A 14,267-nucleotide genomic window follows, 5' to 3' on the forward strand; every position below is an offset into this window, starting at 1 on the left:
AGTCAATCCATTCACAGTGACGACACGGCGCAGTTGAAGGCAGGTTTGTTGAGGTTTGGCCCTGCTTCCCAAGAAAGACTAAAATATTGTAGTGCCCTGAAGTTTTCATCTTGCTTTACCAAAGACCAAACCAATGTTCTTTTTTTTTGTTTTGTCTACATATGTGTTTATATTGCTGCAGAACATTTTTCAAAGTATGGAGTTGTGTTATAGATTGCTGAGTGGTTTGAAATGGTTTACAGATCAGACTTAAAACCTGCCTGTGCCAGGTAAATCTTGGTAGAGAATGTACTTTATAATTGTGTGGTACTTTTGTTAAAAATGCAGACTTATTTAAATAAGATACAGTACGAGAGCCAGGTACAAAAGAGCATTGCCCTTATCAGCTGTGTAAGAAAACCAAACCTAGAGGACATATAAAAAATCAATCATGGACGTTAATATAATGTAAATCTGACAGGAGCTTGCTTTGAAAACTGTGCTGTTAAGAAGCCCAGAGCTGTTTATAATGTAATTACACTTAACAATTATTATAGCTGATTGTAAAGCAATTCCTTTATTGCTTTGAGGCTGCAACTTCCAATCAGTAAGTGTACTTTGACAAGAACTAACCTGAGTGTGTACTGTCATTGCTGACAACGCATACAAATAACTCTATTATGCAAATAACTAGAGCCTGGCCAATTTATAGGTTGGCCGATTTTATCGGCCGATATTGGCCTATCACAGATATTATGGGTATCGATGCATATATTCTCTGATATACGCTGATATTAATACTTTTATTAAGAAACAATAATGCAGTGGAAATGCTCCGGTGAAGTCAAGTTATATAGGTAGCATTTTATATATATTTGATCTTTTTTTTTTATTCAAGTTCAATAAATAAATATATATATAATATATATATATATATAGATATATTGATATCTGAATTTTTTTACTCCCTAATATTGGCATCGGCCCTAAGTATTCAATATCGGTCAGGCTCTACAAATGACGCTGTGTAAACAGGTAAGGTCTATATGTAGGCATGCATCTTTGCATCTCTTAATTGACATGACTCGAAAGAAGATGGCAGACAGTTTTTCATTAGAGCCTAGGTGAAACAAACATGGTCAGATTTTAGGCCATAATCTTGAAAAATGTGGTCAAATCCATCCATCCATCTATCCGTCTTTAAACACGTTGCACGTGTTAATTGTCAGTTCAAGTCCAAACTTGACTTAGCATGTAGTATTATCAGTAATAGCAACAGTAGCCTATGGGGAATTGCATGTATTAATGGGAACCACTTTACTTTGATGTACCCATGAAACCTAACCTTTAACTATATATTCCCTGTGTATAGTGGGTGGAAAAGTGGACAAACTTAACCAGCACAAAGTCAGAATTTGCCCAGCATTGCCCTTGGCATGATTGTTATTTATTTGCCGTGTTGTTACACTTGCAATAATGCGTCCCAACTGTTTTTCAATGCTGTTATTTCCGTGATGAGTGTTGCCTGAAGTTGCCAAGCCTTGTTGTGGTTGGCAGTAGTGTACTGTAAGAAGTGGTAGGGTGGGCAGAGGGGTGTAAAATGGAACAAATGAGCTTGAATGGAGACTTAGTCAGAACCGGGCTATTGAACGTGTAGTCACACCACCTCTGCTGTATGTGTCATTCTCTTTCTCTTCTTTTAGTCATTGTTCATCTATTTGTCGCTCATTTCCTCCGTCTCTCACTTTTCTCACTTTGAGTTTTTTGTTACTTTGTTTTTACTTGATCTTTTCTCTTGTTACCATCTCATCCTCTGTCTTCACAGTATCTCAGTTCATTTCCTCACCTCTGTCACTTAACTGGTTTCTCTCTTCCTTTCTTCCCCCCTCCATCAGTCTCCCACCTTACATTCACTTACTGCCAGTGGTGCCTGGCTACTAATCCCTTGCTTCGGCCTTTGGATATTAAGCTGTAGGTTAGAGATAATCAGCAGTCAAACAAATACCTCTATCTACAGTTCAGTCGTCACGCCTCACAGCACCAATGCCTGTTCAGACCTGGCTCTTACTGTGTGCAAAGCAGTACTGGAAGTCTATGCGTCATTTATCTTACGTCGCCATTTCTGGTCGGAGACAACACAGAGTTATATTACTTATCCTCACAAACTGTAGTTCCACTTGATTCAGTGTTGCTTGTATTTGGATCATGTAGTGGATCTACAAATCCAGAGAAGAAATGGTAAGAATTTTAGTTCAGTTCAGTTATCAGCAAACCTGAACTGAATGTACTTAGTTTAATCTGCAAAGAAATGAACGGTGTAGCAAATGTGAAGCAGATTTGATTGTTTGAAATTGTATGATAAGACCAATCATTGTGACTACATTCTTTGTGGCATAAATGAATCCCAGTTTTCCGTAATAGTGATGAGTGCGGTTAATGACATTTATAATTATGTAAAGAGCTGATAAGCCTGTCAGTTAGGTTCAGTCATTGCAGATTGGTCGAGCATGTGTAAGACTGTTTGTTCTTCCACTGTTTCTTGAAAATGACCTGCAGTCTCATTTTTGTCTGACCATGTGCTGTGATTCAAGATCACTGTGTATGTGATTCTACAGTATGCCAGCATGCTCTGTACCGTTTTCCGACCACATGCACAGTGAAATTTCTCTCGCCTCCGCAGACTCAGAGACCTTCAGGGGCTCTTTTACATCACTAACACCCACACACCATCCCACTCTAGACTAACTGCCCCATTTTCTTTTATTATTGTCTAATTGCACCTTAAGCACATGTATGAGATGCTGCAGTGCACTTAACACTCTGTAAATTTTGTTCCATGAGACATATTGCAGGGTTTGAGGATGTTGCAGTGCAGGGATGTGGCATGGATTCCAGTTAAATGTGTGACTCACTGGGCAAACAGCTCTGTGTCTCGTAACCTTTGACCTTGTTTACTGGCAGAAAACAAGAGAAGCATTGAGGAGGCAGGTATAGACCAGATTCTAATGCACATAATAAAAACCTTGCTACCAAGTGTTAAGGGAATATGTGAAATTAGGAAATGTTTTGGAGAAAAACATACCAGTGAGGTTTTTGTGTCTTAACTTTTTAGTGATAAAAACTGAACTGAACTGAAATTTCTTCCAATTACAAAATAGCAAATTAAGTGTGTATTTGGCAGCCAGTCTGTCCCTAGAACCACAATTTATTAAGTCAGGGACTTCAGTCCATTGCAGGAAGTGAGCTAGATAGCCACCCCTCGCTTCCTAATCGAAAGAAGAAGTTGATTTGTGTTTTCAGGGCAGCTGGTTCCTCTGATGTAAACCACAGGGCTTCTCAGAGGCACTTAGTCTCATAGATGAAGCTGTGTCCAAACAGAAGTTTTGAGAAAAGCTTGTTCATGTATACAGCCAAAAATGTTTTAGCTGACAGTTAGAAGTTGCTGATTAGTCACAGCACATTAACTCAATCTTCATCTCTTCAGTAAGTGCTGGATCAGCGTGACAGCATCACTCAGCATTTACCACACAGAGTTATATTGTAAAATTAAGCCTTGAGCAACTGTAGTGCAATTTATTTGTACTATAGTTGAGATTTGCAGGAAGTTGGCAGGTTAAATGTCAGAGAAACGCCTCAATTAAACGTAAAATCTTGAACGCTGTCCCCTGATATGAGCTGAAGTTTAATTTAAGTTTGATTTATTTGCTAAGAGAAGTTTGAGTGCAGTTAACTAACCATCATGTGTTGCTGTACAGCTTCTTGATTTTGAAAACTTGCAGGCTAGCCAATAAGCTATCAATAGCGGCTAGTGGTGCAGGTTTGCTGTGGACATCCTAGGGTAATTTTCATTAGGCTGGCACAGAGAGTTAAGGAAGTGTCTGATGTCTAGATCTGTACTGAAACTCAATACTGCTGTTTGGCTTGGAATTACCACCACCCATCAGTCGTGGCTGTGGCTTGTTAAGCCTTTCAGTTCTGTTCATCTGCTCATTCAGGCTTGCTTGTGACCTGTGGGAGGCACCACAAAGTTACTCAAACTCACCACATTCTTGTCTGTTAAACTCTAGGGACAACACCACCATTTTTCCTAAAACTCAGCTCTTTTTTAATATCTGACCTTATTTATCAGCCAGAAGCATGAGGGCATTGGGAGATGTAGGGTAGAAGCCCGATGGCCTTGATTCAGATAGGGAAAACCTTGATAACATGAGCTTTGAAAGTCATTATGTGAATAAGGTTGATAAACACTAAAATCATCTAGAAGATTGATAAATGAGAGCTTTTGAATATAAATAATATAAATATTTCTTTTTTTTTCTTGCATTATATTTTAACTTGATTCTGCTATATATAAACCACTATACTGATTTATATTGTTTGCTTTATAATAAAGCGTTAAAGGCTTTGTGGGAACAAAACACAGTTACATAAGTGCCAAATGGCTGGAAAAGGGAATCTGGAAGTCACAAGAGGCAAAATGCTGCAAAACAGCAAGTGTTAAACTTCCAATATGTTAAAGGTGTCCTCTGGACACTAAAACACAGTATGTGTATCCTTGAGGTCTGACAAAAGTGTTGAATCATTTCCTTTCAAATAAAACATTTGCAAAGACAATTGTTTTTCATTAACGTCTCAATAACTGCATCATTTAAGTCCATGCTTACTTGTTAGGAGCATCTTCTCTGCATTCTGCTGGCTCATTGCTGTGTTTTTAGGCACGTTACCACCACCTACCTCTGATGAATAGTGTGAAACCATTGATAAGACTATGTATCGTGTCTTCCGCATGCACGTACATGCTAACAAAACAGGTATCCACTCATAAGACCATTGCTCTGCATTACTAGTGGTCAAAAACTTCACAGGGTACCTGTAAAGTCGAGATGTCCCAGATGTTCTGTAGTGTAGCCACATGGTTTACCTGCTGCTGCATGAGGCTCCAGTTACGGGTCTGCTCAAAACTAGCTAGTTGGTACAGCGTGTAGCTCGACCACATTTGAAGGCAACAGTGTCTATAGCTGTTTCTTGTGGCAGGATGAAAAACCTGCAGTCTCAGTGAGAGGCGAGATGAATCATACAAACGGGGTTAGTAGGGCAATCTTTCAAGCAGACTTTCCTCACAGGCACTCGCTGTGGTGCACTTGACTGCACACATGAAAATTAACAGAAGTAATTGTGTGATGAATGAAAAAGAGCTTGAGAGCCCTCTTTCTAACATCTGCACATCTGAAGCAGGTGTCCTTGTCAAATTTTCACTTTCAAAAACTTCCCAAACATGTCAGATGCAGCCCCCCATTTTGACATCAGAAAGCTAAAAGGGGAGGGGGTTCAGATGCTGTTTGACCATCTGACAGGCACTTGAGTTGGAGCATAATGACACCCTCTCTCCCAGTCTTCAACACAAGTTACAGCTGAAAAGCAGATGTCTAAAATATTGTATATCCATTAAAGAAAAAAAATTATGGGTCATTATTCAATGTCTAAAAAGTTGTGCAATAGTTCTCTTCAGTCAACCACGAAGTTAAGTTGTCCTAGAAAAACAGCAAAATAGTTTTACATCTGTGTCATTCTGTTTCATAATTGATTATGTCTCACTCTGGAGCAGAATGTGGTGATGTAGGACAACCAGGACAAAAAAGCCTCTTTTCCAGACTTGAATCTCGCCAGTGTAGACATTTGTCAGAACGGTTAAATCACAACTCGCAGCAGGTTTGGAAACTGTGGAAAAATAACCCTTGACAAGTTCCATGTCTTATCTGTCTAAAAGAGGAAAATGGATGGAAAAATGTATCGAGGAAATCCATCATGAGAAAAAGTTGGAAGGCTAAAAAAAGAATTTAAAAGGCTTAATCTCTGTGAAAAGACTCAGCATCACACAGGCTACAACTGACTTTTGTGGATTATAGTCATCTCTGTTCAGATTTCTGTCACTGACCACATCAAACTGCTGGTCACATTCCATAGTTTACTCCCCATGACCCTGAAGATCAGCCGTCATTAGGTTTGTAATCTTCCTGTGTGTTGTACAATGTGTTCCTGGTATTACAGTCAGTGTTGTTACACTTCAGAAGAAGCAGAGGAAGGATGAAGGATTAGTCAATGTGTGAATCATATGAAGCTGTTCCCATGACTTCAGACACCAGGAGCTCTCTGTCTGCATTCAACAAAATCGATAGAGTGAAACAAAGATGGGCCTGTCCCACTGTGTGTGTGTGTGTGTGTGTGTGTGTGTGTGTGTGTGTGTGTGTGTGTGTGTGTGTGTGTGTGTGTGTGTGTGTGTGCGCCGTGTAGTGCGGCGATCAGCTAACATGGCCTCATTGGATCATCTGCCCATGTTTGTTTTTGCTGAAGCAATCCTGACTCCAAACATAAACACTGCTAATGTGCTGTTAGTCTCTTCTCGCTGGCTTTCTAATGTTTTATCTCATTCTCTCTCCCTCCCTCCCTGTCTCTCTCTCCTCTCTCTGTGTATTGATTTTTCTCTTTCATCTTCCCCTCAACCAAGATTCATGCACATAAGCATAACGATCTAAAATTGAATCAATAATTTAAGTGTTTTTTTTCTCAATTTTGTACAAACACAGGCTTATGACACATTTTGGTGTTTGTTAGATCAATATCTGTAAACACCCATATTGAACCACTAACTGCATTTTGAATGCTAACAAATCTAGAAAATTGGAGAAAGAGATTGTTCAGGCAGGAACCTCTGGAGATGCAGGTGTTTCAGTGTCAGGCTTTGGCCTCTTTTCCCAGCTCCATGCTGACTTAGAGATTTTTATCTCCTGGTGTTATGTCAGGTCAGCTTAGCGCTTTGAACAAGAGGTCTCTGCTCTATGGGCTACACAGCTATGGTCTAAATGATATCTAGGATTAACCTGCTGGATGCTGTGATCTCCATAATTAGGGTTGGCATTCTGTTTTTTTTTTTTTTTTTCATTTTAAGTTTATTTTTTGGCATTTTTCCTTTATTGGATAGTGACAGTGAATTGGAAACAAGGAAGAGAGAAAGGGAATCAAAGTGCAACTAAGATCCCTGGCTGGAATTGAACCAGGGACGCTGTGGTTATATGGTATATGTCATAACCACAAGGCCACCAAGACACACCAGGGCTAGTTTATGAGGAGCAGAATTATTTGACTGGGGCGGCTGTGGCTCAGGAGGTACAGAGGGTCGTCCACTAATTACAGAGTTGGCGGTTTCACCCCTGGCTCCTCCTTTCCACATATTGAAGTGTCCTTGGGCAAGACACTGAACCCCAAGTTGCTTCCTAGTGGTGGAGTGTATGTACACTCATCAGTGAGTGTGTATGTGAATGAGAGTGCAGTCCATTTACCATTAGATGGCATTTTGTGTAGAGCTGGAACAATTTATTGATTAGTCGATCAGCACAATATTAACTAGCAAAGAGAATAATCAATAATGAATATGATTGCTAGTTTCAGTCCTAACTTGAGTTTTTTTTTTATTTTCTTTACTTTTTAAAACTACAGCAGACACATTCTAAGAGAAATGCTCATCTGTCGAGGATGGGACCTGGTGGCTGAGGTGTGATTCCAAACATAATGAATTTGAGGACAGAAGAACATGTACAAATTGTACTGGGCCCTTTATGCACTGGGTGATCACCAGTGAGACTGTATAAAACCCTCAAGATGTATTGCAAGTACAACTCTATACTCTTTAAACACTTATATCACTGACCGACTGAGTGATAAGGTTGCATCGCTGGTTGGCCGACCAAGTGTTGGTGTTTCCCCACTGGTCATTGCTTTTTCAAAATGATTTGGTGCAAACAAGCAGCATTGACAACTTGGCACCAACTTGCTAGATTTATTACTTTTCAGTGCCCGGCATGCAGTGACCATAACAACAAATCTAGCAACTTTTTGGACAAACCTTAGACACTTTCTGTAGAAGAGAGTCATTACTATTGTCCTCCGAGTGCGAGGTCTGGCTTTCCCTTCGCAAGCACACTTCTTCTGCAAATAGTCTACGACACAGTCCAGCCAAGGTTTTGACATAGTCTTGTTTTAAGAAATGTAGAGGTTAGGTTGACCTCACATGTTGCAGAAAAACAACCCTCAGGAAGTCTTTCTAGTTTCAGTGTCTTTGGACATGAAAAGTGCGCTCTATTCTCCCTGGGTTCATCAAAAAAACTCTCAACTCAGAATCTCCCAGAAATCTCTGAGGGAAGAAACGAACCATTCTAATGACATTCCAAAAATTTTTTCACCCTCTCTCTTTTTTCTTCCTTTCCGCTACTGCCCTGTCTCCAAACCTCTCTCTCCCTCGTTGGGAATGATGTCAGAGTCCCAGATTTCCAAGCCATGACTGAGCGCTTTTGCAGACAGCTCAGAGCCTGGCAAAGGAAGGGGCGGGGCTCTTTCACTTCTCATTTCCTGTGCCACAGGAAGCACATTCCTCAGCCACTGGCAGTCAGACAGCTGTAAAAAGCCGAGTGTAACTGCGAGTTCCCGGTAGCAGGCTAGCCTCCAGGAATCTCTTAAAGTAATTCCCAAGGGAGCTGTCTCAGGATTTGTGTGTCTGTGTCTGAGAGACAAAGAGACTCATTTACAACTCTTTCAACTCCTTCTTCAAATGTTTAAGAGTAAAAGATTGATTTGATGAAGATGTTTAATTAAACTTAAACTAATGCTTTAATGCTACAATTTAAGAGCTAGAGGCATAAATGGCCGGAGACCTCAGACTGTGTTTCATTGTGTCCTTGCTGACATATTTATTCACTTGGTAGGATTCGTAGCTCTGAGGTGTTTTTAATAAAACTGCCCCTTCAACATCCCCTAAAAACAAATCACCATAAAGACCTTAAGCCTCTCTGTCCACAGCCAGTACTGTTAAACTGATATAATGAGTTCATATGTGCTGGACACTCTATAAATGACAAACTCCATTATCACTGAGACCTCACACAGCCAGTCACTGTCGTTGTGTCCTGCCTGCCTCCATCTGGCATGCTCCTATTTGATGTATGTAAACGTGTTATTAGTACATATGTAGTTTGTTGGTTCCCTGACTGTGTCTGTGTTTGTGTGTTTGACTCTTTTGCTTCTGTAGGAGAAAGGAAAAGGAAAAGGTTTGGTGAAGAATGCTGCCCTGGAGGAACAGGATGCTCAAAACCTGGAGGTAGTCGCCTTCTGTGAAGACGTTGCAATGTAAGATCCTTCCCACTGGCATGAAAATAAAGGCCCTCTTTTACCTATGATTGACCTCCTTTGCTTGTTTGCTTGAGTGTTTCATAACATTTCTGACATTAAAGCAGCTTTAATCTATATTTTTATAACAATGTATCAAACTGCGATGTGAAAGTGGTTGCTTGTAGTGATAAAGCTACGGAAAATTATCAACTGAATCTGCAGCTCCCCTCGACTTTACAGAGCATCATAATGAGTTTCAGCTCCTTGATTATTTGTCTGCAGTTTTACTGTTAGTTCCCTCTCATCGCTCTCATTGCGTCGTTTTTAGTCGCAGCTATCTTCATGTGAAGAAGCTCTAAGAACCTGCTCAGCACCAAATGGTAGACAGACACAGTTAGTGACAAGTTGGTGAACATAGTGGAGCATTTAGCAGCTAAAGAGCCAGATATTTCTTTCAGGAGTTGGTTGAGACCAAAAACAGAGCTAAAAATAAGAGTTAATATTGGACTTACATTCATTAAGTGGCCAGAGACACAACCCCAAAAGACTGATTATGTTACTCTGTACCTGCTGGATCTGTAAGCAAGCAGTTTGTCAAACCAACTTAAAAAGTGATGACATGTCAGTGTCATGTTCACAACTTGTTTCTGTCCTCCCTAAGGGGCCAAATAATCGGTTATTGCAGATTTAATCATGGCATTTTTAGATGCAACACATTTCAAACTCACATTAAACAGGAGATTGGGCTTTCCTGATACAGGTATATTAAATATTATATATATAAAAATTATATTAATTTGGTATATGGTACTTATTTGAATCAGTTGTGTTGTATATTTGTTTGGGGTGAGATTGTTTTATGATGCATTTATGCGTGAAGGGCTGAAAATATGTTGCATTTGAGAAAAAGCACATTTTTCTCCTGCGTTTGTGTGTGTAGATGCATATGTACAAATTTTCACACATATTAGACATACAGTAATTGCATGTTTTGCAGTTCTATTTGTTTCCTGAGGCTGAACAGAATTTCTCACTCCAGTAGTTAGTTTGGGTGGAGTGATGATGAAGCTGCGCTCTGGGAATCCACTTACATTACATCCCTGCACACGTAATGGTCAACACGTGCTCTACATAGTTTGGAATTAAAAAGGAACTTCACGTCTCACAAGAGTATAAGTTCAAAAAAAAATTAAATATTTTCATATCATCTCTTAACCTCCCAACTACTCAAGCCAACAGTATCACAGTCAACATCACAGGCAGCGCTATAGGTTATTGTGCGGGGGGGGGGTTTGATTAGGTAGAAATAAAACATTTCAAAATATTTGTATAACCTTCTCTCATATACTGCAAATACCAGCAATAATCTATTCAGATTTGCTCTTCCTCCTCTCTTTCTCCCCTCCTTCCAGTTTTCCTGTTGTACTGCCCATGCTGTATCCAGTAGTCTCATCCAAGCAATCTGAGCCATATGCGCAGCCTGGCCCTGGCTGCACCTCATGTGTTTGCTCTGGCAAAATAAACTGAAATATGGAAAAAAAAAAAGTGTTGACTCTGTTTCTGTTGTGGTTTTCTCCCCCCCCCCCCCCCCCCCCCCCCCCTCCAGCCTGCGCTCCAAATTCCCTCATGGTGACATGTCCACCAACCCTGGCTTCGTCCTCAGCCCTGTCATCACCCAGAGAGACGGTGGAGGTGACAACAGCTTTTCTGTCAAGGTTTCTATTGAAATCTCTGAATCTCAGCAGCCTGTAACCTTCACCTGTGACGGTAAGCATTCATGGTCATAAAATGTCTGTAATCTGAACCATCTTTGAAACGGCTCTTAACAGGGTTAAAGAAGAGCACACAGCAGATATTGCACTTAACCCATTTTTTTTTCCAGAATGGACAAACAACATTTTGTAATTTAATTTTTGATATGATGACAAGAATCTTCTGACATTAGGAAGTGCCTAAAATACTCTATACAGATGGAACCACCACCATTGCTTTAAAGTTGGCCAAAAAAAGAAACCTTGTACCCCCTTTGCCTTTGAGCAAACAGCTCAGATTGCAGATAAGAGAACTCTGAAGGAGGAAACGACATTCACAGCTGCCAAACTCTTCACCCCCTCCCCACCTCATTTTTTCTCTTTCTTTTCATTTTTTCTGTCGTGGGAAGTACATTACGTTCCTTTTTCTGCACAAATAAAGGTTTGTCCCCTCACTATGGAGTAGCCATGTTGGGCAGAAGGGACTGGAGTTTACTTTTTCTTTTCTTTTTTTCCAAGGGCCTACTAAGATTTCTGGTTTCTGTCCCCTGGTGTTTGGGGAGCTGTTATTGGCTAACCCCTCATTATACACACACAAAACTACAAGCACTGTGACTGACATGTCCTTTGGGATGTGAAGCCAAGCACAGTGGAGGCTGTCAGCCAATAAGGAGGGCTTTTTTGTTAGACATATTATCCCAACTGTGTGACCAAGTGCACCACTGTCTATCTGGGTCCCTGGAGGACCAACACTGGGCCACTGTGTGTGTCTCTGTGTATGTGTGTGTGTGTCTGTGTGTGTGTAATGGACTGTCCTACTGACCCAGGCACCACTCTGAAAAGCCCAGTTCAACAACAACAACCTATAGGAAGTATATTTACTGCTTTCCTCGTTCTACACTCTAATAGCACTTTCCTAGCTTCCTGCTTTGACTCCAAGTTTACCTCGTCTTTCCTGCTTCTGCTGAGTTCACCTCCTTTAATCCCTGTGCTTCCTAGGTCACCTCCTAGGTATATTTCCTTCTGTCCTAGTATGATGTCTAGTTATGTTTCCTGGTTGACTTCCTATGTTGTCAGCAGCGTGTTGACCCACATAGTTGGTGTTTGGATTCCTCTGGTTGGACATGATTTTGCTCTCAGGAACAACAGGCTTCAGTTCTACTCAAAGCTTAGGATAGACAATAGAGAGATAGAGGACAGGGCAGGAACTTCTCTTTTGCATTCCCCTCCTTTTTCTAATTCTGCATTTCTCTCTCTTTGTCCCTCTTGCTTGTTCTCTCTCTTTCTTTTTCCATTGTACTTTTGCTTCCCCCCTTTTATCTCTTGTTTCTCCCCTCCCTTTGCTTGCATCACAGTATTTTCCTCCACACTTGTTTCCTTGCAGCATCTTCTCATCCATCTTTCTCACTTCTTTATCCCTGTTTTGTTGTCCCACTGAGTCTCTTGATCATTTCATCACTTCAGAGACTACACATTACTATGACACATAAGACTTTCACTGCCCTCTTCACTCTCCCTGTTGATATTTCTCTCTTCTGTTTCTTTTGTCCCTTCTTTCTCTCACACAGCTTCTATTAACGCTCTCAATCTTCTCTTCTCTTGTGTAATTATGAGTAAAGGAATAATGAAAAAAAATTGTTGCCTAAAGAATGATGTATATTTACATGATTAGCATAATAAATATTGTAATATTGTCCAACAGTTGAAAGAGTGTTCAGAAATATATCTGTTGTTATTCCTGGGTCATTTTCTTTGCTTTACCTTCTTCCTAGAGAGCCTGATTCTCGCAGGGCTTGGCTGTGAACTACTTCTGGCCTCTGGGGGATTCCTCACGCACTGTGGCTTTGAAGGGGCGGTGGAGGGAGTGAGAGAGAAAGCAATGCATAGAGAGAAATACAAAAGAGAGAGGAACAGCAGAGAGGAGGAGGAAGGGAGAGGAGGAACAGAGAGAAACACAGAGGGAGAAAGTCAGGGAAAAAATGAGACGAGGGAAAAGGGGAAAGGCAATTTATAAAGAGAAAAACAAAATATGGGTATTTATGGGGAAAGGAAAGGTGCAGAGAAAATAAAATGAGACGAATTAAAAAAAATAGTTTGTGTGGCAAAAAAACGAAGGTAATGCTGGGAGCTGAGGGTGTTGGAGAGGAGGGAACACCATCATATTTCTCATTTCACGCACAAAGACAAGAACTTCACCTACTCCCTGAATCGTTTCATTCTCACAGGACTATGAATGTGCAGGAATTTGACTTGGTTACAGTGGTGGAGAAGGACACTACTGCAAATGCGCACAGTTGGTACAAAGCAGCAGCACACGTCAGTCTGCCTACACCTACAATGTACATGTACATTCACTCTGTCTGAATTGTTTCACATGTGATGAGGTTGACGCAGGAGGTGCTGGTACTGGTGCTGTCTTCTGGCATTAAATGGTGATGATTATGTGTCATACTATTAACAAAAGCAGTTTCACTTTTTGGCTTAATGCCAACACTGCTACTGTACAATTTGAAAAATGCTATATTTAAGGTTTTCTTTATGTGAAACCTTTTAAATATAATGATCCTGATAAATTGCACTGTTTGGATGAGACTGTAAATTAAATCAAAAATTAAATTAAATCAAATGTTAAAAAGCAGCATGAAAAAACTCAAAGGAATGATGCATGCATTCCTATCTTGTCAAGGACGGCATGTTTGTTTGCGTTCATGTAGTTTCCGTCAGCTGTAGGTGAGAGTTCAGCAGTAACTGTACAAGCGGTGAGATTGCTGAAGTGAGAAATGTTAAGAATACATGAGATCATTCCTTAACATCAGGGAGCTATTACAGTATTATAGTATAAGCCTTGATCATGAATTTACATGCATTTTAGCCTTAAACTCCCATTTTCTGCTTCACCGTTACACTGTAACATTGTTCTCTAGGATTTACAGTAATTATGGTTTTCCTGTTGCCTCTACGTGTCTCCTTTTGTCTCTGAATCTGTGTCTGACAGAAATCTCAGTTTGCTCTGAGTCATGGAGGAATTCAATCATCACTCTTTTATTTCTTCACAATGTCAGTCCCTTTGGATTTAACAAGCGTTCAGTGACTAATGGCTTTATTCTAACCTCTCACCAGCCCTCCTATCTACCTCCTACAAGACCGTGATTGGTCCAACCACTGTCTTGTAGGAGGTAGAACATCTTGTAGGACAGTGATTGGACCTGAAACCTGTAACAAAAGTTAGTTATCATTATTTATTAATTTATTTATTGAAGTTATTAAAGAGTTACTGTGGGTACATTTATTTAGCATCCCCTTTTTAATCTAGTAGTCCGTAGAATCGTGTGTGTTTCTTTCTGTCATAGGCTACCTTTGGAGACAAATTTCAGACTA

General features: G+C 40.3%; 1 protein-coding gene across 2 annotated transcripts in view; it reads left to right on the forward strand.

Moving 5' to 3' along the window:
• The window catches only part of pik3c2a (phosphatidylinositol-4-phosphate 3-kinase catalytic subunit type 2 alpha), a 48,520-nt gene that overhangs the window by 8,503 nt on the left and 25,750 nt on the right, over positions 1-14,267 (forward strand). For both annotated transcript variants that reach the window (XM_022755938.1, XM_022755940.1), the window contains exons 3-4: positions 9,059-9,156; positions 10,745-10,905. In XM_022755938.1, coding sequence (XP_022611659.1) covers positions 9,059-9,156; positions 10,745-10,905 — 259 coding nt within the window. The remainder of the gene's footprint in view (positions 1-9,058; positions 9,157-10,744; positions 10,906-14,267) is intronic.

The sequence above is a fragment of the Seriola dumerili genome, unplaced genomic scaffold, assembly GCF_002260705.1.
Source record: "Seriola dumerili isolate Sdu_G_001 unplaced genomic scaffold, Sdu_1.0 BDQW01000242.1, whole genome shotgun sequence".
Lineage (NCBI taxonomy): Eukaryota > Metazoa > Chordata > Actinopteri > Carangiformes > Carangidae > Seriola > Seriola dumerili.